General features: G+C 37.8%; 1 protein-coding gene across 3 annotated transcripts in view; it reads right to left on the reverse strand.

Annotated features, from left to right (window-relative positions):
- LOC131671894 (mitochondrial folate transporter/carrier) overlaps positions 1-26,319 on the reverse strand; it is a 323,633-nt gene that overhangs the window by 48,002 nt on the left and 249,312 nt on the right. For 2 of the 3 annotated variants that reach the window (XM_058948718.1, XM_058948802.1), the window contains exon 6: positions 17,257-17,402. In XM_058948718.1, coding sequence (XP_058804701.1) covers positions 17,257-17,402 — 146 coding nt within the window. The remainder of the gene's footprint in view (positions 1-17,256; positions 17,403-26,319) is intronic. The other variant, XM_058948886.1, reaches the window with a different exon arrangement.

Below are 26,319 nucleotides of genomic sequence, written 5' to 3' on the forward strand. Positions count from 1 at the left end.
ATTAAAATTATTAATTATTAAAATTAATTTATTAAACTTCACTTAAGAATAAGAAAAAAAAAATTAAAAAAAAAAGAATAGACATATAGAAGAATCGAATCTAGCCTCCTTTGCATCTATATGACAGTGCTCTACCGTCTGAGCCATTGTCGCTCTTTCTGAAGATAGTGCGTACTAACTGTATATTACTTCATGATTTAGGAAAAAATTATCATTTTTTTAGTATTATTTTGTACACTGAATTAAACGAACTATTTTAATATAGTATATTTTTCAACTAAATAAAAAATACTTACCTTATACTTACCTGCTCGTTTCGCTGAAAATGGAGGGGTAGGAATAAAGAAAAACACACGGTTGAATTCATTCGTAATTTGGAATTGTTATTGTTTTTTTGTTGAAACGTTTATTTTTTAGTACTTATCTTTGCGGCTACGATATATTTGCACATACGTTTGAATAGCACTTAAAAGTGCTGATTTATAAAAAATTATATAAGTTTTTTTATTGAACAAATAGTTTGTCTATAATTGAAATTTAGCACTGAAAAGTGCTTTTTTTTATTGAACAAATAGTTTGTCTATAATTGAAATTTAGCTCTGAAAAGTGCTTTTTTTTATTGAACAAATAGTTTGTCTATAATTGAAATTTAGCACTGAAAAGTGCTGTTTTAAATTTATATTAATCGATGATATCAATTAACTGTCGGGATTGTATAGCTTCGCCAACTTGAAAAAAAAAGGTGACCCAGAAAAGGGCCGATCATTCCTTCGCTGCAACTTGTCACTACCAACGGATTGCCACCACTTACGATTCATCCGTTGCGTGAGAAAAAAAGCGCACGCGCTATCCTATATTAATACACATTCGCGTCTTTTCTCCGCACTAATCGCTATTTCTTTAGCTACTCCCACCACTAATTATGATCGTCTTATGCGCGCGACAAAATCAGTGCTGTCGCGTAGTCTCCCACTCCTACTCCCAATTCTTCAACCAATGACCAAAGCGCGGCAAGTATTTCCGAAAATGAATAAAAATTCGATCGCTTCGCAACGATACGTCATAGTGATTTTTTTAGTTGTGAAGTTAAGTTTAGTGTAGTAAGATGCAGCGCGAAGATGATAGTGCAGTGAGAGAGCAAGTGTTAGAACAATTGTTTTCGCTGGACGATAGGCCGTGGCAAGACGCGCTGGACGAAACTATGGCAGCATTAGGCGAGGACTGTGATCTTTTCGAAGATGAAGTCTTCGGAGTGATGGTGCCACATATTGAAGCGGCGGTGGACGAAGTCGTCGAGCAGCCGCGAATACCAACACCGAGGAGAGACGACGACATCCAAGAAGCTGTAACGATTCGGATGCCCTTGACACCTCCACCATCAATATTGTAAGTACCTATTTTTTCATTATCTTTTACTCTCTCTCTCTCTCTCTCTCTCTCATTCTGTTTTTTATATAATATAAAGAACAAAATTATTTAAATGTAAATAGATATGTTCTTATTATTATAAAATTTATATATAATTAATACCATTATACTAATAACACAATTATATTTAAATTTTATTAATTTATTAATATAATGGTATTAGTTATACATAAATCAACAGATATGTTCTTATTATTATAAAATTTATATATATATATATAATTAATACCATCATACTAATAAAACAATTATATTTAAATTTTATTAATGTATTAATATAATGTTATCAGTTATACATAAATTTTTATAATAATAAGAGTATATATGTTTTTTACATTAAAAAAGGTTCTGTTCTTTTTCATTAAATAAGGAATGTGCGAGCATGATAAAGCAAGTGAGTAAACTGACGGAAACCGATGTGTCAAATAGGCAGTCGAAAGTAAAAGCAATGCGAAAGAGAACGAGATAAGGGCGTATAAGAGAGTAAAAACTGAATTCGAAAGAGAATCGTCTTAATATAATGACTAGATGTAGTCTTATTATTATATATTATTAAAAATTTATATATATAATAATATTGTATTAATAAATTGATAAATTTATGAAATTTTATATAGATAATTTATCAATTTATTAATGTAATAGTATTATTCGTTATATATATTGCAACGGTAGTCGATTCAATTAATCGAACCGTGCGCGATTCTGAATTTCGCGCGTTAGTTCTAAGTTTTGAGAGAGAGAGGGGGCGCGCGATCTTTCAAATTAGCAGTTACGTCTCAGCTGTTGATACGAGAGGATATCGCCGGAATTTTGTTTGCACTGTTTTCTCGCCGAGTGATAGTTTTACCAAGAGTAATTATACGCGCGAGTGCAACAACGTGATCGGCAGATTACAGTATCACGGGAGCAGCATATTTGTAGCTGATAGGCGGTACGAGACAGCGCAGCTGATATAACAGTTCCGGAGGCAGTTGATACATTTTACTGACATCAACAATTACGGCTGATCACCGTAATTGCACCGCAGGGTAGGTGCACCTCCCTTTATTATCGCGTGTCAAAATATATTTATTATTTTATTTAGCCGCGTTAGCGTTGATAATTTTGTATTCGCGCCGAGCGTTAGATCGCGCCAATTTTCGTATCTTCTCTCTCTCTCTCTCTCTTTCTCACCGAAAGTTAATTAAATGTAAATCCTGTTCGCGTGCGTCAGTCTTTCGGCCCGACAAAGACTGTAGTAATTTTTATTAATAAAATCTACTAAAATTATTCGCCGGTTTCGTCATATGATTTCTCCTGGTAGATTAAACAATTGAAATAGGTTTAAGTTTTAATCCGATCATAGCTAGGGGATTAAGTGTATTAGGAGCAAAGTCGATTACACTTGAAACTCATCGTGTGTCACAAGGCACGTGACTTAAGGTGAGTTCAACTCTGTTTGATCGAAGACAACCAAGTTAAGTCGGCTGACGTTAAGGCGAATACACGTATTAACATACGTGTTAACGGAGCGGCGGTTTGCTCTGCATCGTGGGAGTTTGCTCTTAAATAAATTTCTCATTTTGCAGGTTTACCCCCCCGTTACAATATATATATATATATATATTGTAACGGGGTATTTCTTTCGGGGCGCGAATAGAAATCTCACCCGTTAGAGAAAGGATATTCCTTGCGTTGCGAGGCTGACCGCCACCTCGATCAGCTCGTTCGGATCAGCTCGATCTTCTGACGTCTCGTCCTAGAGCCCGAGAAAGCCCACACGTGGAGGGCACGTGAGGCGATTCCGGGTTGCCCAGTGACTCAAGGTCGGGCAGGTTCTGTTATGGGCGATAGGAGAGGAAAACCAAAAGAAGTTCGAAAGGAAAAGTCTCAGCCAGTTGTCGCAAGATTTACAGATTTATTCTCCTTTGCCACGTTAGATCATACTAAGGTAACGCCGTGGCCGAGAGATTTCGCAGGGTATATCGCGCTCGCGATAAGAGAGAGAAAGACGCGCACTATCTAGTTTCGCTTTCTGGCCGCGCGCACTTACATTTAATGTCGGGAACTTACGCTGCGGGGTCGAGTTGCTGCCGCCAAAGGTATCCTTGACGGTATTCGCGAGTTGCGTCGGTTTCCGGCCCTTCCTCGCGGCACGCCTTTCAGTCAAGGTTTTCCCTGCCCGGGTTCGCAGTTGCCCGCGATCCTCGACTGTTGCCTCAAATCGCTCTGGGCAACTGGCAGTAATGGGCAGCGAATGACCTTTCCCTGGGGCGTGATTCTCAGCGACCTTGGAACCACCGAGTCTTCGCGTAATATCGGTCGAGAAGCTCTTTCAATTTCCAATACACTCACTCGTCACTCGTGTTTTTCTTGCCCACAGGTCCGGACTTGACTACTCGTACGCATTCCTCACTCGCGGACGCCGGCCGGTGGCTTAATTGCTCTCATTCCCCTTCCCCATTATTCCTACTGTCCCGTGCTACGCGCGCCTAACACGCGCTAGCCGGCGCCCTAATCTCTCTCCTCTCTCTCACTTTTTCGTTCGTTCGTCTCACGGGCGCTTCTCCTTCTCTGATTTGTTTTCACGGGCCGGCTTTTGCGTCGCCCCACGCGATGGGGGTGCTTAGGCTTTACCTTTAACGAGCGACACTCGTTACAATATATATATATATGTATGTATGTGTATTTGTAAATGAGAGTGAGAGAGTATATACTCAATTTCAAATTTAATGTCCCTCTCTCTCTCTCTCTCACGTACTTAAAATTTCTTGTTTTGTTTTCGATTGCATTCTTTTTACGTCACTTTACGTCTCGTTTTCGTCGTTGTCGTCGTTGTCAGCATAGTACATGGTTACTTCGTGAATTCTCGTTTTATTATACAGAGAATTTCATACGAAGCATAGATATGTTCCTATTAATATATGTGATACTATTACAGCAGGCGTCGGTCGCCACTCCAAGTATTGCCACCGTCTCCATGCTCCCGATCGTCTTCGACGGCGAATGTATAAGTTTAATATTTATTAATTTTTTAATATTGTTACATATAGTGATATATGAATTAATTTTTTTGAAATAGAATCTTTTTTTAACAGGTCTGATGACGATGACGACGACGTGGAGATGGTTTGTCAGGTCATTGTCTCGCGTCCACCACTACCACGAGCACCACGACACGTGACACACGTCGACCTGGTGACGCCTTGAGCAGTACCCGTGATCGATATCACGACGCCACAGCCGCTCTTAGGGAACTTAGTATCACCAGAGCAACAAGAGACGCCCTACCGCCAATAAGAAGAGGTATGAAATTTTTGCTTTCTTCTTTTTTTCTAATTGGGGTAGTTTGTTCTAAGTTTTCATTTTTTTTGTTGTAGGTCGACGCCGACGACGATGACACTATGCCAGTATGCGAGGGATCGAATTGCGCATACTGCGCCGCTGGTCGCTGCAATCGGCAGCCGCAGTAGGTGGAATCACCACCATAGCGCGGGAGTAGGCGGCACGTCGATCGGAATGGACAGGTCAGACACGTGGTGCGCCGATAATTTACATCGCGGTCGCCCACTCCCGAAAGTTTCCCCGCTGTGCGCCAGTCGTCCCGATCGCCGTCGCCAACTCCCTTAAGTAGCCTCGTAGAATCATTCACAAATGCGGGATCTCATCACGGGAAAAAAGCGACTGTGCGTCATGGACGACACAGTCGATGGCGCCCCGCGTTATAAAATAGCAAAATTTTTCTCCGCTGATCACGACGATAACGACGATGACGTAAATTCGTGAAATACTAATTATAATAAATATATATGTATAATATTAGTATATTTATTAAATTTATTATTATTTGTATGTATTAGCGCTTGGGCCCTCCCTATATCAATCGTGTAGCCAATATATACACAATAGGAATCGTCCGTGGTACCAGTGACAGTGGCTCCAGCAGTAGAGCATCCGACTGCGGATCCAGAGGACGCGCGTTCGATCTCCCGATCCGTCCGTTTTTTTCCGATAAATCTAAAATTTTAACACGCACACACATACACACATTAAAAAATCAAAACTCGTAACACAGAACGTGCGCATCGAGAGTACATTAGATCAGTAGGGGGTGGAGGAAGTGCAGAGAACGTACGGGCGTTAGAGCACATTAGTACAGTATAGGAGGGAGGGAGTGCGTAGAACGCACGGGTATCACAGTACAGTAGGGCAGAGGGAGGGGGGAGAACGCACGGTATCAGAATACAACAACTCAGTAGGGAAGGGAGGAGTGCGTAGAACGTACGGGCATCACAACACAGTAGAGCAGGGGGAGGGGGAAGAATGCACAGCATCAGAACACATTAACTCATTAGGGGAGGGGGGAGTGCGTAGAACGCATCGGTATAACTCAGTAGGGGGGTGGTGAGTCGACAATGCACGGGCCACTTAGTTGGGAGGTGAGGTAAGTTGACAGTGATGAGCTGAAGATGCACACGCATCAGCTCATGTGTCTCAACTCAGTGAGCTGATACCCCTCTGAGTTACGGCCTCTCTAGTTTATCTAGTTTAGTTAGTTTAGTTTATTTATTTACAACTTATATGTTACATTTGGTTTACATTTCTTAAATTTCTATTTGTGTCTCGTATCCAGTTTGTGTAGTTGATTATGTATGTGTTTTGTGTGTGTGTGAGTGCGTGCGTGCGTGTGTGTGTATGTGTTGTGTAAATATGTGCCTTTGTAGGTGTGTCTGCAACTCTTGTGTCCCTGTCTTCTGCGCCTGCCTGTTCCTCTTTTCTTCTCATTTTTCTTCTGATTAATCTTCTCTTCCTCTTTCTCTCTCCAAGATCTGCCTTTTCCGCTCTTCTGTTTTCTTTTCAGCTTTTCCTTTATTACTTTCTTTTGCCTTTTCACCTTTGCCTTTCCTTTGCTTTTGCTCTCCTTCTTGCTAATCATTTCATCTATCTTTCTTCTTGTTAAGGCTTTGACACCTTTTTCTTGTTTCCTATTGCTCCCTCTGCCTTTCCTTTCCTCAACCTCACTTATTTTTCCTTAGTAACTTATGATTTGCCTTCTAGTTTACCTTTTTCTTTCTCTTCTTCGATTTTTCTTCTTTTCCATTTTGCTCCATCCTCCAATACCTGCTTCCTCTCGCTTTTGTAGTTGCTTTTACTTGTGTCTTGTGTGTATGTGTGCATGTGTATGTTTATGTTTGCGCGTATGTTTGTGTTTTGTGTTTGTGTGTGTATGTATATGTGTGTAGATGTGTCTGCGAGTCTTGCTTCTCTGTCTTCTGTTTCCGTCTCTCCTTATGGTCTTGTAGCTTCGTCTTCTTGCTTTTCTTTTTCTTTCTTCTCTTCATTTCTTCTTCTTTTCCATTTTATCTCCATCATCCACGCTATCTTTTCTTTGCTTCCTATTATTATTTTTCCCATTCTTTCCCTTCCTTTCTGCTTTTTTCACATTTTTCTACTATGTGTTTCCAATTTTCTTCCTCTTTCATACACATTCTGCATGACTTATTTTCTTCTTTTTCCCAATACCTGTGTCCTCTCGTTTCATTACCTAACCTAAACCTTTCCCTTATTTGCAGGCCTTTTATTCTTTCCTCTCCTTGAATTTCCTTTAACCTATACCATTTCATTTCTTCTTTCAGCTCTTTCCACTCGTTTATATATCTTGATTTTACTAGCTTTTCTTCTAATTCTTTTTCATCTTTTTTCTTCAGCTCATCTCTTATTTCTTCCTAAAACTCTTCCCTCATTTCATCTCCCTCTTCTCTGTCTCTGTATATTTTACTTTTTTCCAGCCTTTCCTCTCTCTCCTCCTTCTTACCCTTTTTATCTTTTTCATTTCTTTCCCTTTTCTTTAATTCTCTCCATGCTTCTTTTCTTATTGAACCATCTCTTTCTTCTCTTATTTTGTTTTCATACTTCATTGCTCTTTCTAATACTGTTTCTTTCATTTCTTGTCTTCCTGTTTCCCATCGTATTAGGTAACTTGGCGTGTTTCTATCTAATCCTAATACCCACTTTATGTATTTTAGTTGTAGTCTCTCTATTTCCTCATATCTCTTCCATCCCCAGATTTCTGCTCCATACATAATCACGCTTTTCGCCACAGCATCGAACAGGTTCATCCTTAGCTCCCAGTTTTCTCTAAATAGCTTTTCTCCTAGCCCCCATAACTTTCCGAGTCCAATATTTATATTCGCTTCTACCTTCTTTATCTGCTTTTTATTTCCGTTATTTCTGCTTATCACATATCCTAGGTAGTTGTACTCTTTTACCATCTCTATCTTCTCATCTTCCCATTCGAATTCTTCTTCCTTCCCCCTTCCTCCTCCTCTCCTGCATTTCATCATCTTTGATTTTCCTACATTTAACTCTAACCCCCTTTCTTCCAGGTATCTTTTTAATTTTTTCAGCGTTGCTTTCATTCCACTTTCACTCGTTGCCATCATCACTATATCATCTGCATATCCTAATGTCCATATTTTCTTCCTTCCTATCACTACCCCTCCTTCCTGCACATGCTTGATCTTCACTTCCAGGTCGGCGAAGGCAAGATTAAATAGCGTGGTGCTCAAAGGGCACCCTTGCCTTACGCCTTTGTAAGTCTCAAACTCCCCAATTATTTCTCCTCCAACTTTTAACTTACTCCCTGTTTTCTTGTATATTTCTTCTATTCTTTTCCTAATTTTTCTATTTATCCCTTTCTCTTTCATTGTTTCCCATATTTTCTTCCTCTTTATTTTATCAAAAGCGGCCTTCATGTCTGCAAAGAATACGAACAGTTTTCCTCCATTTTCCCTTATTTCCTCTCCTATTATTGTTTTTAATATAAATATCGCGTCCATTGTTCCTTTTTTCTTCCTAAATCCCATCTGCGTATCACTTAGCGTTTCTTTAGCTTCTAGTTCTCTTTCCAGCTTTTTTCTCAGTATTTCCGCATATATTTTATATCCCGTATCCATCAGCGTTATTCCTCTATAGTTTCCTACTTCTTCTTTCCTCCCTTTCTTATATATTGGTACTATTATTTCCTTCCTCCATTCTTCCGGATATCCTTCTCCATTCCATATTCCGTTTAAGCATTTGGTCATATCTTTTATCAAGCCTTCCGTGCCTTCCATCCACGCTTCATTTGCTATACCATCTTCTCCTGTCGCCTTTTTCTTTTTCATTTTTCTTATTACCTCTTTTACTTCTCTTTCTTTGATTTCTTCACCTTCCTCTCCTTCGCTGTCTTCGGTTTCTTCCCCTTTGCTTTCTTCCTTTTCTTTCTCTCCCAGTGGTTCCTTGAAGTGCTTTAACCATTCTTCTTTTCCTATATTTTCATCTAACTCAATTCTTTTCTTCCTATTGCCATTCACTTTATCCCAGAATTTTCTTCTTGTCTTATCTGTTCTTATTTCTTCTGCCACTCTTTTCCCTTCATCTTCTTTTGCTTTCCTTATTTCCTCTCTGTATTTTCTCTTTGCTTCTAGGTATTTGCCTCTGTCTCCTTCCCCTTTTCTTACCTTATTTAACTCTGCCATCACCCTATCCCTTTTTGCCTTACATTCTTTTCTCCACCAGCTTTTTTTTGATCCTTTTTTTTTCCTCATCTTCTTTTTTACAACTGCGTTCTTCACTCTATTTTTTATATCTTTCCATTTTTCTGTTCCCTCTATTGCGTCTATCCATCTCTGATACTCCCTTATACTTTCTTCGCTCCAGTCGTCTATCATTCTTTCTTCCTCTTCTTTTCTTTCTTCCGCTATTTTGTCTCTCAATTCCACCTCTATTGGTAAGTGGTCCGACTTTACCCTCTCCTTTATTTAAACCTTTTTTATCGCCTCATCACCTTCCTCGTTACCTACTACATAGTCTATCGTTGACATTCCTTTCGCTCCTATAAATGTTATTTCTCCCTCTTCGTCTCCTTCTTTTCTCCCATTCGTCATCACTAAGCCCATTTCTCCTAGCCATTTTATCATTTCTTCTCCCTCTGCGTTTAACACTTTATCCTTGGCCTTAATTTCTTCTAGGTTTTCTTCTGTCTCCCATTCTCTTCCTTCGTTTCCTGTTCTTGCGTTGAAGTCTCCTCCTATAATTATTGTTTTTCCTCTATTCTCCTCTATCTCTTTACTTAGGTATTCATAGTTTTCCTTCTTCTCATGTTGCATATACACCGATGCTATCATGTATTCCCTCCCTCTGATCTTTATTTCTCCTACTATTACCTCACTTGTCCTTTCTTTCTTCCATTCTACCATATTCATGCCTTTCCTCTCTCTTACCGCCATTATTCCTCCCCCTATTTCTCTCCCCCTTCTTCCTTCTCTTCTTGAGTCCCTCCACTCTATGCTGTACCGTTTCAGTTGTTTCTCCACACCAGTTCTTGCCCCTTGCCTCTTCACCCAGGTTTCCGTTAGCCCTATTATGTTGAATTCCCTAACATATTCTCAGTCGTCTTCCTCCATGCTCCTCACCCCTGCCACGTTCCAGAATAGTATTTTTACTGTCTTTCTCCCCTCTCTCTCCCTTCTCTTCTCTCTCTCTCTTTTATCCCTATTGTTTTCGAAACCCTTCCACCCCCTTTCCTACCATTTTTCCCTCTCTCTCACTTCACCACCATTCTTCTTCCTCTGATTTCACCCCGTTATGCCACATTTTTACCTCTTTACCTTTACTTCTTATTTCTTCCGCTTTCCTTCTTACTTCCTCTCTTATCTTTCTCTGCTTCCACGTCCAGTCCTGATCTATGTATATCTTTTTCTGTGCAAAGATTCTTATTCTTCTTCATAATTCCTTCTTTTTGTTCCCATGACGGGCCATAATTTGCCACATGTTTTTTCTTCTTTCTCTCCGATCATCTCTCTCCGCTGTTCCTCCTATTCTTCTCAGATTCACTATCTCTCCTTTCATTTCTAGTACCTCCCTTAACCAGATCTCTGCCTCTCCCTTCTTTTCCCATCTTAACTCACCCTCTAAGTCTGTTACTATTATATTGTTTATCCTGCTTTCTCTATCCATTTTTTCTCTCATATGCTCTAATTCTTCCTTATTGTCTACTTCTCTTCTTTTTTGCTTCTTGTTTCCTCCTTCTATGCTTTCTTTTAGTTTCACGCACTCCTCTTCCCATGGTCCATCCTCTCTCCCCATTTTTCCTGCAGTTTCTTTTCTCTACATTCTGCTTTTTCCATTTCTTCTTTCGTCTCTTTCTTTCTTTCTTCTCTCTCTCTCTCTTGTTCTTTCCTAACTTTTCCTATTTCCTTCTCCCACCTTTCTTCTCTTCTTTTCCCCTATGCCTCCATTCTTTCCATTATTCCCATTATTTCTTTAAACATTTCTGTCCATTCTTCCCTTTCCTCCCCCCATACCTCTCTTAATTCCCTTATGTCTCTCCGTATCTTTTCCATTATTTCTTCTGCACCACTACTTTTTCCCACTTCTCTTAACGTGTTGTCCAATCCTTCTCCCCCCTCCCTATCCATCTCGCTTCCCTCGCTCTCACTCTTGCATCTCTTTGACTCTCTCATTTCTCCTCTATTATTCTCCCTCAGCCCCTCTTCGCTCTCTCTCTCCCCCTCACCACCTTTACTCTTTTCCTCCTCTGGGCCTTTCTTATCCAACCTTCCACCTTTATCTCTTAATTTTTCTGTTGTCACAAATCTTTCCATCCTATCCCGTACGCCTTAATTCGACTCTCTATAACTACCCGTGATCCCACCTTTATTCCCTGACTTACCTTTTTTGTCTCTGCCTTTACTTCTTACCGCCCCTCCTCTCTGCCTGCCTTTCCCGCTTTCTGATTTTCTCTCTTAACCTCAACTTTTATTTTTTTCTTTATTCCTTTCTCTCTGCTTTTTCCTGCTCTTCTCCAGGCCTCTCTCTCTCTTCTCCACTCCTCCTCCACCTCCGCGCTCTTTTCACCTCTATTTATCTCCTCAAACACTTTTCCTCTTTGACTTTATCACCAAAACTCGCGCTCACATCCAAGACACGTCCACACTCCCCTCGAGTGAAATCTAACCTCCCCCCGGAAGTGTGTGCTAGTGATGGCACAGCTGAACATTTATCGCTAAAAGTAGATAGTTTATCTATTCTAGACAATTAATGATTTTAGAGAGGAGATATTCTAAGGCTACTTTTTCTCATAAAAGAGAGTCTTATGAGTTGAGCGCTTAGATTATCGTGAGGAAAGGAATTAACAGGCTAACCACTGGTTAATTAAATTAGTCTCAGGAAATAGCTGAGTCTTTATTTCGATTCAATGCTCGCGCTGCTAAGCAAGGTAGGATAGTGAATCCTCTTGTCCCAGCGACGAGCGAATTTATATTTGCGAAATTGGCTCCTTTCTACGCTTGGCAGCCCCTACAACGCTATTTTTGAAATTAGCATAAACTTTCTACAGGTTTTGTCACAAAATGGCTTGATCGAAATTGAAATTCATAGATTAAAAAAATCAAGTATGGAATAATAAATTTTTTAATATAAATCGTTTCTCGAGGAAAAATCGCCTCTTGAAGTTATAAGTGATATACTTTAGCTATTTAAATAACACTAAATTTACAATAAATTTACGGAAAATTTTTACATAAAAAAATAGCTTGTGATGGTGGAACATTATACAAAATAAAAACGATTAATTTAACTATCCAATTTTGAATAATAATTAAAAAACGAATTTGTCAATTTCTCTTTTAACCATTTAAAAATCAACAAACGGGTAACAATCGTTAACATTAATTTTATAGATATATACAGTGGAATCGCTATCTAGCAACGAAATTTTCATTGTTTAAATAAATTATAAATTTTTTATTTATTGATAACTCAGTCAAAAATGAGTTATCACAGTGTCAAATTCTTGCTTCTCTGTTTTAATACGCTACGATCGCAATTGTACAGGGTGACCCATTTTAATCGCTACACCTGGATTTTTTGAATTCCAAGACAGATACGAAAAAATGGTTCAGACAAAAGTTGTAGGGGACGAAAGGGGCCAAACAATGGTTCTATCAAATTTGACCTTGAACTTAACCTTCAAGGTTATTTCAAGGTCAAGTGGTTTTATTGAATAGGAACACCTATTTTTGACCCCGGATTCGGAAAGAGCGGAAAATTTCACGTTCAAAACTATATTGAGACATTTTATTCACGGTCATTTCAAGGTCAAATCAATGTCAAACTCCGAAAAATCCACTTTAAGTCGTTTTTCCACGAGTCACAGGCTTAAGTGGTTCAAATTGATCGTTGATTTAAAACGGAAACCCATACACCCAAAACTTTCACATCCTAGTAAACAAAAATCGAACTTGCACATCCGAACCCCATTCTCTTCATAGCCTCACATGCTAAACTATTACACCAGACATCCCCCAGTCCCACACATCTCTATCCCATGTATGATGTTTGTTTAACGGAAACTTCATGATCATTGAAGCTTCTGTTGTAAATGTGTCAACCTTACGTTTAGCGCTACCCAGAAACAACGACGTGGACGTAGTAAGGACTGTTTCCTTTGGGGTGCTTGAGTGAGTCCCCGTGCCTCTCACTGTTCAGGGTGCTTAACTAAAGTGAGTCCCTTCGCCTCTCACTGTTTGGGGTGCTTGATTTAAGTGAGTCCCCGTGCCTCTCACTGTTCAAGGTGCTTGATTTAAGTGAGTTCCCGTGCCTCTCACTGTTCAAGGTGCTTGATTTAAGTGAGTCCCTTCGCCTCTCACTTATGTGTTTATCTAGCCTCGAAGCAAATGTTAGAAATTACGACCATTTGCTTCCAGGCACATAGTCAAGTACCTTTGGAAGTGTCGAACGGTGTTTAACAAAGTTTGCCTTGGAATGGCATCGCAAGCTCGACGAATTCTGTCCATCATGTCTAATCTTGTGGTGGGCCTTTCCGCAAAAACGGCATTTTTTAAGTACCCCCATAAGTAAAAATCTGGTGATGTAAGCTCGAGTGAGCAAGCAGGCCATTCAACAGGACCACCTCGACCAATCTATCTGTTACCGTACTGATTATTCAAAAAAGTCCTGACAATTCGAGCGAAATATGGTGCTGCGCCGTCCTGCTGGAACCACATTCTCCGTCGCGTTTCTAAGTCAACATCTTCCATCAATACAGGTAGTTCATCTCTTATTAGCGTTAAATACGTGTGTTGATTAACATTTTTTTTGAAAAAGTAAGGGCCAATCAAATATCCATTAATAATCCCACACCATACCATAATACTCCAACGTCTTTGATGGTTTACAGTTCTGATCCAATGAGGATTAACATCAGACCAGTAATGACAATTATGTCTATTCAATTCCCCATCACTTTGAAATTTTGTCTCATCAGAAAAAAGAACAAAATTAAAAAAGTCTGGATCATTTTCTATCATTTGTAAAGCCCATTGGCAAAACACAATACGCTGTTGAAAATGAGCAAACTGTAGCTCTTGGACCAGAGTCATACGATATGCATGATATCTAAGCACCTTCATAATTCTTAAAAATGTACTTTTTGGATTACCGATTTCCCTTTCGACTCGACGAGCGCTTATCTGTGGGTCAAGATGAATTATTGCCAGAATAGTCACAACCCGATTATCATTTTCATCATATTGATGGCGCCCACGTTGACGAACCATGTATCCACCACGAGCTCTTTGAGTAAAACGTCTGATAGCCATAGCTTCGGGGTGTCGACTGTCTTGATAGCGTTCAGCATAAATTCTTGCCGCAGCACGATAATTATTTCGGCTTTCTCTTAAAGCCAACGTCATGTCAACGATCTCGTTGGGCGCGTAGTCAGCCATTTCAGAGGCAGCCATTAATTTGAATAGTGAAATGGTATAAAAAATAATAATAATTATAATATTCACCCGTATATGGTCGCGACCAAAAAAGAAAAATGTTTCTAGATTACGGTAACTTTATCTGACTAAGTGTATTTGCCACAAGTGTTCCGATTGTCACACTTTTGTAATTGTAAGTTTTATAATAAAGTAATAATCATTAAATTATTTCTAATTTGAATTGCACATAATACTAAAACTTGCTTTTATTTTAAATATTGTGAATTATTTCCGTTCAAACTTAAAAAACACTAACATTGATAATGTAATCATTAAAAGCACATTTACAAATAAATTCTGTTCAGTCAAAGATTCTTGTAATAATATCTAAACTGCTGACCGATTTTAATATTTTCCGCACATTTTTAATATTAAACTTTATTTTTCTAGTTTGATTCTAGAAAAAATAGCTTTGATGCTTTTTGATGTTTCGAAAGTTATGACTATTCTTTTTAAACAATCACATTATTTACAGCTCATATCTTCAATTTTCTCATAACTTTCGAAAAAATAAATAAAGATACAACATTTCTGTTTTTTACAAAAAGCATCAAATTAGTTTTTTATAAAATTTACAATTAATAAAGTGTGACAAACGTTTTTCTTTTTTAGTCGCAACCACATACAGGCGAATATTATAATTATGAATATTTTTGATACCATTTTACTATTTAAATTTAATAGTAATTAATGGCTGGCTCTTAAATGGTTGACTATCAGCCTAAAAAGATTATTGACACGACGTTACTTTTAGGAGAAAGCTGAAGTAATTATCGTGGTGCGACAATCGGAAATCAGTATTTCAAGGTAAGGGCGAAGGGACTCACTTAAATCAAGCATGCCGTACAGTGTGAGGCGAAGGGACTTACTTTAATTAAGTGATGTAACTAAATCTACGATCAGTTTGAACCACTTAAGCCTGTGACTCGTGGAAAAACGACTTAAAATGGATTTTTCGGAGTTTGACCTTGATTTGACCTTGAAATGACCGTGCAAAAAAATGTCTCAATATGGTTTTGAACGTGAAATTTTCCGCTCTTTCCGAATCCGGGGTCAAAAATAGGTGTTCCTATTCAAAAAAACCACTTGACCTTGAAATAATCTTGAATGTCAAGTTCAAGGTCAAATTTGTTAGGACCATTGTTTGGCCCCCTTCGTCCCCTACAACTTTTGTCTGAACCATTTTTTCCTATCTGTCTTGGAATTCGAAAAATCCAGGTGTAGCGATTAAAATGGGTCACCCCGTATATTCAAATTTGCAATATACTTATTTGTTACAAAATTACTAACACTATTTACTTGTAAATTAAATTAAACTAACAAATACATGTTTAATGACTATAATAACTTGAAATTCGAGATCAGTGCATCAACATTGACTATAAATTGCTTTTGTTCATTAGAAAAAACTTTGCAATTGTTGATTTTGCATTGTAAACAATAATTTTCCCACGCTCGTGACGTCACGCTCCTTATATGTTCTTGTTTTCGCTGAATTTCCCTAACACATTTACATGTATATGAGAAGAGCGCCTTCGCTCAATTACCGCTTTTCTTTAGTTTTCTCGTGCACGACGGGTTGCTATTTTGCAGTTGGAGAAAGAGCAAATCAGACTAGACCGTTACAATAGCTTGTTTATAAAGCCCCTTAAATAAAAATCTGAAGATGCTAGATCTGATGATTTAGAAGACCAGTTAACTTCTTCTTTCGATCCACCTTACATTATAATTTTCATCTAAAAATTCACATATTATCCGAGCAAAATGTTTCCGAAGGAATTTGACACGTTAAATCCTGATTTCATCTCAGAAATGATCCATGAACCTAGGTTTCCAAGATATTATAACCTAAAAGAGCAAAAAAGAAAAAACATTTTTTTCGCAATGTTATATAACCTGAAAAAATCGTCTTTTTCACAATTTTAGGTTAAAATATGTCGAAAACCTAGCATTATGGATCATCTTTGAGGTCAGATTCGGATTCAGCGCGTCAATTTTTGTCGGAAACCTAAATTCTGCTCTCTAGATTTTTTCTTAAATTTATTGACCTGTTATTATTACAATGCCATGAAACCACAAAAATTTAATTAGAATACTCTTTCCAACTTTAGGAGTACTCTATATTTAACTACTCCGGAAAATAAATAAAAGTTTGATAGAACAAATGAACGTTTTTTCAAAATATTCAAATATTCTGTTCTTTTTACTGTCCAAACTGTGAAGCTGTTGAACTGCCGACTACGTCATTTTCGCCAAGTGGATCCAGCAAATTAGTAGAGGTAAAGTGCCACGAATAATTTGTTTACGATAGCCGATTTTAGTTATATGTCGCTGCAACTTCGCCTTAGGTATAGGAAATCGGGATGTGTGGATTTCTCGCTAAAATTCGCTGGCGTGTAAACATAGATTTGCGTAAAGCTGACCGTCAAACACGATTCAGTCAAACCGATAAAAACTTCTTATTGATCTTGTAAATTCGAAGGTCAATTAAACTTTCCTAATTATTAATTACGCTCACACCCTGACCTGAAGTAAGAGTTGCCTACGAGAGCTAAACCGACCAACATCTAGAATTGTATGAGCAAGGACCAAAGACGAGCTGTTGGAAAGCAGTCTGCCATTTTATGACGAAAAAACCTATCTGTTGAAAACACAAACTATAACACCCGTCGCGGTGGACTGGTGCTGTGCGAATATGTCTTTCGCGATTCCGACTGGAAATCCCGATGACTGCTGCAACTCAAGGAGACCAGTCTGGTACTCGTTAAATAAGTTGAAGAGCCGAGTTGTCAACGGAGAGTTAGTAGCGAGATGTTGCTAGTAGGTTTACCCCCAAAAATTCTCCGTCACAACAAAATAATTTGAAATTCATTATTAAAATAAACCATTGGTAGTCTTATTTAATAACTTAATGTTTGTTTCGATTATCTTCAAGCTATTGTAAGTTTTAAAATAGTCTCAAAAACGAACAAGAAAAAATACATCAACAAAAAAGATATGTGAATTATATTTTTTATTATTTTTTATTTTCTCTAACCTCCATATACTTAGAGTGCAATGAAGCGTTCCTCGATAGTTGTGGTGATGATCTTGGAGTCTTGCCCTTAACACTTGATATGGGTATGTTATGGCTGCTGCAATCAGTTTAGAAATAGCTGCACAGATTATATACTCCGTAGTATCCTATAATTTTAATTAATTGTTAGAAAATCCAAAAATTGCTTCTAATAAAAGTAAAATATTAAAAGAGATAATAATACTCTAATGCATACGTTATTGTTAGAGGAATCTATGGTTTAATATATGAAAAAGGTTTATTTAAAAATTTGGAGAAATGTTATGAGTTGTGACTAAATGTTTAGCCCTTACATTTTTGTATAGATTGTCAGTTTTTCGATTAAACTATAATTTAACATATAATAATTTATATTCTCAAAAGAAGAAGTGAAAATAAATCATACGAAAATATTTCACTTATAGTTCCTTAGCAAATTAGATTAAAAATAAAAATAAATAAATAATAAAAATAAATAAATAAAATAAAAATAAATAACTAAAACACTAATGTTTTAATGATTTTTTAGAGTCATCTTTATCAAGAAGACTAATTACGTCATTATACAAGTTGAAATTATTTTTTTAGTACAGCACAGAGATATTAAGAAGATATCAAATACGTACAACACTTAATTTTAATATCGAATGACTCAAACACTGTGCCAGATTAAAAAAATAAAATTATGACGCTCGTCTTGTTATCAGTAACGAAATTGAAAAAAATATTTCATTTTTCCGAGCTCGCCCATAAATGACGACCAATTTAATAATTGTCACTTGTTCAGCACACCATGCTTCGCGAGATTTGAAATGAGATTTCAAAAGTTAAAGTTGTTTCGTCCTTATTATTGAATTGAACTTCTCATTAAGACCAACAGTATTCCATGGATGACTCGCTGCTAAATATTGCACAGTTAAGTATCCAATCGAATAGCACGAACGAAACGCCTTTAATTTTTCAAATCTCATTTTCAATCCCGCAAATCATAGCTAGTAACAATTATTAAATTAGTCATAATATTTACGAAGCTCGTAAGACCAAAATAATTTTTTTTATTATATTAGATTATTATCTTTTATTTTGGAAGATATTTCCCCTGGTTGCTATATTCTGTAACGGGGTTGCTTACCGTTTAATTATTTTTATTAAGACGATCGCGTAAATACTCTCGCAATCACCTATATCAAATAAGAAAGTCGGAGAGCAAGAGGGAACGGGTGTCAGTCAACCAACAAATCTACAGATCTACAGGAGTGGAATCAATACGGAATAAACACGTCGAAAGTACTTGTTAACATCACGAACGAAAACTCTTTATTATCTTTCAAATGCTACACTAGAATTGGCCCGTATGTATATGTTTACATCGGCGCTCGCTTGACAACAACATGCAGTGTCGGGACGCTCGCTGCTCTTTGTCCGTAGAGCTATTACATGCACGCTTCGCATCGAATACGGGAGATTAATTAACATGCATACAATCGCGGTCGCGAGATTAAGCTGGCCAGCTTAGCTTTACTCTGCAGACGCACGAAGACGAAGGGAACAATTCGCACTGCGGGAAAGTCTGATTGTTCTTTTTGTCGCGGATCGCAAATTCGCGCGCACGTGGTTTCGCCTTCGATGGCGAAACCTCACACACACACTCTTGATGCCGCAGGTAACAATGCTGCTTTTTCGGCTGGCTCAGGTCTGCACGCTGTGTAGCTCGATGACAATTACTCAGGACTCTGGGGCACGTACGGGCAATTAGGTCGCGAACCTTAACTGTGCCGAATTCCAGTGTAACATTTTTCGTCTACCGGTAAGTGCTGCTCCCGCAGGCAGCTACTAGGTTAGGTAATTAGCGCTAATTTGACGTTTACCGTCACAATTCATTTAGTCGAAAATAGAAAAAATATTTTATTTGATTAACCTTTACTTATATGAACGTATTTCATAAGCGAACTACTCAAAAGGTTTATAAACGTAATAATTCATATTGTTTAACGCTCATTGAAACAACAAATACAATAAACTTACATGCTAATTGCTCAATAAAATACAATAGAAACGAAAAAACAGATAGCCAAATTAAAACTAAACTAATGCTAATCAACTAGAGATAAATCTACATGATATCCAATTCTCAAGGAGATATCTCAATAAAATCATGCGTACATCTACGCATTCTTTCGCTTCCTCCTTCCGTCCATACTAAAGATCTCATTGATATTTCTTACTTTTTCAGGAGAATTTCGGAATCTTTTTTCGCTTCTTTCCTCATTCTATTATATTCAATATATAACACAAAGCTTATTCATTTAGGTACTGTGACGGTAAACGTCACATTAGCGCTGACTATTTAGCTTAATTGCTGCCTGTGAGGGCAGCACCTGCCGAGCGGACAGAATAGGTAACGAAGGAATTCGGCACGCGAGCAGACGGAACGCGCGCGACCGAATTTGAACCAGTGAAGCCTAGACCATCATAGTGTCCGTCCCCTTACGCTACCGCATCGATTAATTCACGTGCCCTTGACGTTTACACACATCAAAAAGGCAGCAGTCAGTGATCCAGGGTTGCAGCCGCCAAGGTGCTGTCCAGCTACGAGCTTGAGGCCAGAACGAGAGAGAGAGTGTGTGAGGTTTCGCCATCGAGGGCGAAACCAGTGTGTGCGCGCATTCGCGATCCGCGAGCATAACAATAAAGACAATACAAAAACTGTTCCGTGCTGTGCGACTTGTCGTGGTTTTCTCCGATCGCCTGCAATTATAAGGTAAGCTGGCCAGCTTAATTTCGCGATCGCGATTATATGAATAATAATTTGGTTCTAACATTCGATGCGTGCATGTAACGGCTCTAATAACAAAGAGCAGCGAGCGTACCGGCAAAGCGTGTTGTCGACGAGCGAGCGTGCATGTAAACAAACGCGCGGGCCGACCTTTTGTGAATTTTGAGGGACAATAAAAGATCCAATTCACATTACTAACAAGTGTTTTCATTGATTCTCTCATCTCACATAGCTTCCACTCATTTTAGTATAGGTTATTAATGATTATTGGTTGACTGACGCATACTTTCTCGTGCTCTCCCGGATAAGTAGTGAGCATTGACAGTTACGCGTGTCCTTTTAATATAATCGCGCGAATATAATAATTAAACGGTTACACCCCGTTACAGTACATTCATTCTACTTAAGAAATAATTTTCTAAATATTCGTAATAAGAATTCATTAAATTTTTAAAGTGAACAAAGCAATTATTCGAAAAAATAAGTGAAGGACAAAGTAAATACTTTATTAAACTAAAACATGTTTCAACTCGAATGGAAGGTAATAAATAAGATGAAATTCAATTAAATTGAAAGTAATACATTATGCCCTATTTGAAATAATATCGCGAAATAAATGAGTAATAATATGAGGCTAACGGATAATAATTGAAAGAAAAACCTAGGGTCGCAAGATAATTTTTCCTATCTCTATTTCTTCCGTCCTCTCTTAAAGTGGCTCTGCTTGACGAGTTCGCAGATGATATTAAATGTACCTGAGATACCGCTACCAGCCACATACAATGCATAAGTCGAGAAGGATCGAAGACATTTTTCGGATTTAAATAAATTTTATTGTAATTGATTGGATTGAAGTTTATTCTTCTTTCGTACTTCAAATTTGTGGTATAATAATTTAGCGATTTTTACGCCAGATTCCTGACTTCGCAATACGTGACCGTGATCCTTCCTTTCCCGTTAGCAAGTGTCCCTCGCCGAAATCTTCTTATTTCCTCTCCATTAACCCTCAACAGCGAATGCAAAAGTAAGTCGCTCATTGGTGCGATAACAATTGTCGCCGGCCTATGGATTAATTGCTCTGTATTTTACTGCCACGAGATCAACCGCGTGAGAGGGTCTTCCTCTTTATTCTACGACTCTCACAAGAGCGTGAGAGAAAAGGACCTCTTCTCTCTTCCACTCTCGCAATAAACTTTTCTCCGAAAGAGCACATTAGGTGCACAACTATGTATGTTTCTCTCCGGGAAAGACAGTATCAGCTTACAGGCACAACTCGTATAAGACTTGATTCGTTTCAGAACTGCAGCGAGTAAGAAATTACGCAGCTAGTCATTTTCGTGAGAAAGCTTGAGATAAATCTTTACACGCAAACAGCTGCTGGGTGATATCTCAGTGCTCGGTGTCGAAATAGAAATACAAATTCAAATTGATTAAAACAACGGATGATTATACCAAAATATAAGCTAGTATGGTAGTGCAAGTATTATTGTTGAATGGAGCTGCGAATTTTCATTCAGATTCTTACTGTTTCAAAAACATTATAAAATATCTCCTTTACTTGTCTACACGAATTGACACAATTCGTTCGTTTTTTAATCGTATTTTTGAGAGGTATTATAAACAATCAAAGTTGTGAAAAATTTAAATTGGTTAAAATTATTGTAAAAGTTCAAACTAAATTCCGATAAATCTAAAATACTATTTTGAAGGAATTTAACAAGAAGTTATGTCAAATTATAGCAAACGTTATTACATTAAGTAGCATAAATTCTTAAATATGAACATAGATCTTTAATCAAGAATTTACTAGAATGAAATCATTCTATAATAATACTCAATTTTCATTAAATATAGGAAAATTTCAAATAAAATATTTTATCAAATAAAATATTTTACTTTAAAAAAATTTCTACTCAGTAATACTCTATAATTTTAGTGCATTTATATCAAATATGTAAGAAAATTTGCTGGAAACACTCTGTCATTTTACTCTACGTATATCAAATCCAAGAAGGTTCAGGTTTTTTCTTGAACAATAATTTTACTAATCCCATTATATTTATTATATCTATAATTATCTAAAAAGATTTCATCTTTATCAAAAGATATTGGTTTATTGCTAATCATGAAAGTACCATTTTGAAGCATGCGAACGTCGTATACTCTATCTAATGTTTTCGTTTGACGTTTATTTAAAATAGATATCTACCTTGGAAAGATCAGCTTCAGGAGTATGAAAGATATCATTATATTTTTCTAAGTTACGTGTTTCTATAGCGAACTTTCTTTCCTAATATGAATCTGTCTTGTGTGGTTTGTTTGTTTTTCTTTTGTACGATTCGATAGGCGTATGGACATCTTTATCAACAGTTTTCTTTTCTTTTTTAAGTCGCTATAACATCTTGTCTTTTATTTTCTTACGTTGTCTAAGATTCGACGCATTATAAACTATTTTATCTCCAATCATAAGTTTCATAATCTCTTTAACTATTTTTTCAGTTTCATATTAGTTCGACTTTAACGAATGATATTTACGCTTTATTGCATTGCGAGCTTTTTCCAAGTGGCAAAGGATTTCAATGTAATGGTCGAACTCGGCCATGTTGAGAGTTTATTAGTTGTTTGTAGACTATCAGTCTTGCATTGAATGTTTTGTATTTGTAATAAACTTATCAAACCCTTTTCAATATCTGCTAGTAGCAATCTTTCGATTTTTGTCTATCACCAGAAAACTATAGTCATCTTTCCAAAAAGTTGAACTAATCTCATTGAAACTTTGGTATGACATATCGGTGTTCACATAATCATTATGCGATGTTTATTAATAAACATGCCTTCAATTCATATCATCTTGACGAAAAATTATTAAAAAATTAACATTATCACGAACTAAGTGTTTAGGTAATTGTGCATACGACTGACACAGTAAAAACAATCAACACTTTTATATCTACCCATAAAAAAAAACTTTTACATTATCTTGCTTCTCACATGCAATATCATCAAACAGCATAATTGCATTTCCTCGAGCTTTATCTGGTAGTAGAGGGTCTTTGTGTTCGGTGAAAGGTAAGTATTGTAATGCTTTGATAGGTTAAAGGAAGTATTCAAGAAATTTATACTTTCGTTGGTTTAGTGATTTGGTCTTTTTGTTTCAGCGCCAAGGACGGGCCAGCGCAGTTGAGCGCAAGAAAAAGTTGAGGAGCGCGGAGAGAAAGTGAGAAAAAGAGAGAGAGAGAGAGAGTATTAGGCCCAAGCAGGGATAGGCAGGCGCGCAACGCGTGACCGATAAGCGGCGCGTCGCGTGCCGCCTAACTAAAAGGTCAAGGTAGGGAGAGGAGCGAGCGCCGCTGAGCGGCTGCAAGACGAGCGCAAGAATAAGTGCGTGAAGGAGTCGAAGCCTAGTCCTACTAGAGTGCAGAAGTCCAAGCCCAGTCCTGCTAGAGTGTAGAGAGTGCAGTTTGGGATAGCTGGAAGGAAGGTCAACCCTACCGGCAACAGCTTTGTCTGCGACCGTAGCCAGCCCACTCCTGCAAGGAGAGTCAACGTCGCCTGCGGATACCTGGTCAGCAATAGCAGCCAGCAGCTAGCAACGATCTGACTAGCGACGACGACCGGTACTTACTGCGTCAGCACATCGCTCAGGATTCACGACGTTGCGAGAAGCGGTGAATAAAGGTCAAGCCTTCTTTCTTCTTTCTCTCTACACTCTCTCTCTCTCTGGTGATGCGACGACCGGTGCGCGTTGAATAGGATAGCCAGGCATCCACGTGCCGGCTATCTAAAGGTTCGCGTTTAAGTTTAATTTGTAGTAGTGTAAGTTGCGACCGGCGAATTGTCCAGGCGCCCACGTGCCGGGCAGTTCATCCGGTACAGGTTCGCGTAATTGAAGTAAGTTTGTAATAGGTTAAGTGCGCGATTAGGTATTAAGACGAAATGCGGAATATTCATTTGTGAATACTATGAGTAATTTACTATTCTATTATGTAGTTGGCTAGTTAGTAATTAGACTATGTTATGCGCGCGTATGTTTAGTTTGAACAATGATTAATAATAATAGGTTGTAAGTGAGATTTGATTTCTGTCTTTATGTAATTTATTTATCAACCTCTCCTCGTTCTTCTCCCTCAATTGTCATGAGCGAAAGTGCCTCACTTACCCCGCAAAGAATTGGTAACAAAGGATAGAGTTTTGTTACAAGAAGAAAGAATAACACAGTTTCGTGCCCCCCCCCCCCCCCCCGGTCACCCGATCTAACACCTTTAGATTTCTTTTTGTGGGGGCATGTAAAATCTCTAAGTTACGAAACGCCTGTGGAAACAGAGCAGGACCTGCTTGCAAGAATTACTGCGGCATTTTAAGTGATTCAAAATGATTATCAAATTTTCAATCGGGTCCGCAGAAATAATTTACGCCATTTAAACAGTTGTATTCAACTTCAAGGACGACATTTTGAACAACTACTGTAGCTATTATGTACAAAAACCGAAAATAAAATTTCGAAAAAACACATTATTGTCTTAAAGCGTTAAAGGGCCGCAGCGCTTTAAGGAGACATTTCCGGACATGGGTTGTTATACTCAAATGTCTACTATTAGTGCACTAAATATCCCCTAGAAGTTTGATCCCATAGTTCTAGGACACCCTGTATAATTTTTAAATTTCTGAGCGATGGGAATTTCATTTTCACACTTTTCATTTACAAAATTTTTTAGTGGATCTACTTTCATCGCTATGGATTTATGTGAATTAACCTCTGTTTTGAATGTTTCGTTCGAAAATTTATCGATATCAGTGCGATCGTTCTTTAATAATATCTGCTTGCTTTTTCGGCTTCCACAAATTGGTTAAGCACATGTTTCTTTCATTGATGATCGTCCATGATACCAGCACTTCAAGTAGACTGCATTTCATGCAATTATTTAGATATATTTAGCAAAACAACCAAAGCCTATTCAATATTTGCCAGAATTAATAGGTCGATCGTTGTCGATTACCAAAAATCTATATTTATCATCCAGCCAATATTCTGCACATAAATTTTTAAGCTCATTATAACTCATGTCTGAATTCACATGATTGTCATATATATGACTCATATTTATTTCGTCTTATCAAAATATTGTCAACATTATCTCTTCCCGATATTTAAGTTATTTTGGTTGATTGAAAGATTTTGAGTAAACACAAAACATTTTTAAATCTAACTTCATTGAGTCCACAAGCAACTACTCTGATACTGTTAGAAAATAAGTCTCTATGACGTTTCAAACGTTTATCTTACTATATAATGACGTCAAAATTTTGAACAGGTATTTTCACTGAAATGCATCTTTATGAGGCAATCATATTCCCTGAAATGCATCTTTACGCGTCTTCATGGAGGAAGACGACTGGGAATATGTTACGGAATTCGACATAATAGGCCTAACGGAAATCTGGGTGAAGAGGCAAGGGGTAAGATCTGGTGTGGAGAAACAACTGAAAGGATACAACATAGAATGGAGAGACTCAAGAAGGGAAGGAAGAAGGGGGAGAGAAATAGGAGGAGGAATAATGGCGGTAAGAGAGAGGAAAGGGATGAGTAAAGTTGAATGGAAGAAAGAAAGGACAATTGAGGTAATAGTAGGAGAAATAAAGATCGGAGGGAGGAAAGACATGATAGCATCGGTGTATATGCAACATGAGAAGAAGGAAAACTATGAATATCTAAGCGAAGAGATAGAGGAGAACAGAGGAAAAACAATAATTATAGGAGGAGATTTCAACGCAAGAACAGGAAATGAAGGGAGAGAATGGGAGACAGAAGAAAACCTAAAAGAAATAAAGGCCAAGGATAAAGTGTTAAACGCAGAGGGAGAAGAAATGATAAAATAGCTAGGAGAAAGGGGCTTAGTGATAACGAATGGGAGAAAAGAAAGAGATGAAGAGGGAGAAATAACATATATAGGAGCGAGAGGAATGTCAACGATAGACTATGTAGTAGGTAACGAGGATGGTGATGAGGCAATAAAAAGGGTTTAAATAAAAGAGAGGGTAAAGTCGGACCACTTACCAATAGAGGTGGAATTGGGAAACAAAATAGCGGAAGAAAGAAAAGAAGAGGAAGAAAGAATGATAGACGACTGGAGCGAAGAAAGTATAAGGGAGTATCAGAGATGGATAGACGCAAAAATGGAAAGAGATAAAAAATAGAGTGAAGAACGTAGTTGTAAAAAAGAAGATAAGGAAAAATAAGGATCAAAAAAAAGCTGGTGGAGAAAAGAATG

This window comes from Phymastichus coffea, unplaced genomic scaffold (genome assembly GCF_024137745.1).
Source record: "Phymastichus coffea isolate CEN01 unplaced genomic scaffold, Cenicafe_Pcof_1.1 PCOF00001, whole genome shotgun sequence".
NCBI classification, from domain to species: Eukaryota; Metazoa; Arthropoda; class Insecta; order Hymenoptera; family Eulophidae; genus Phymastichus; species Phymastichus coffea.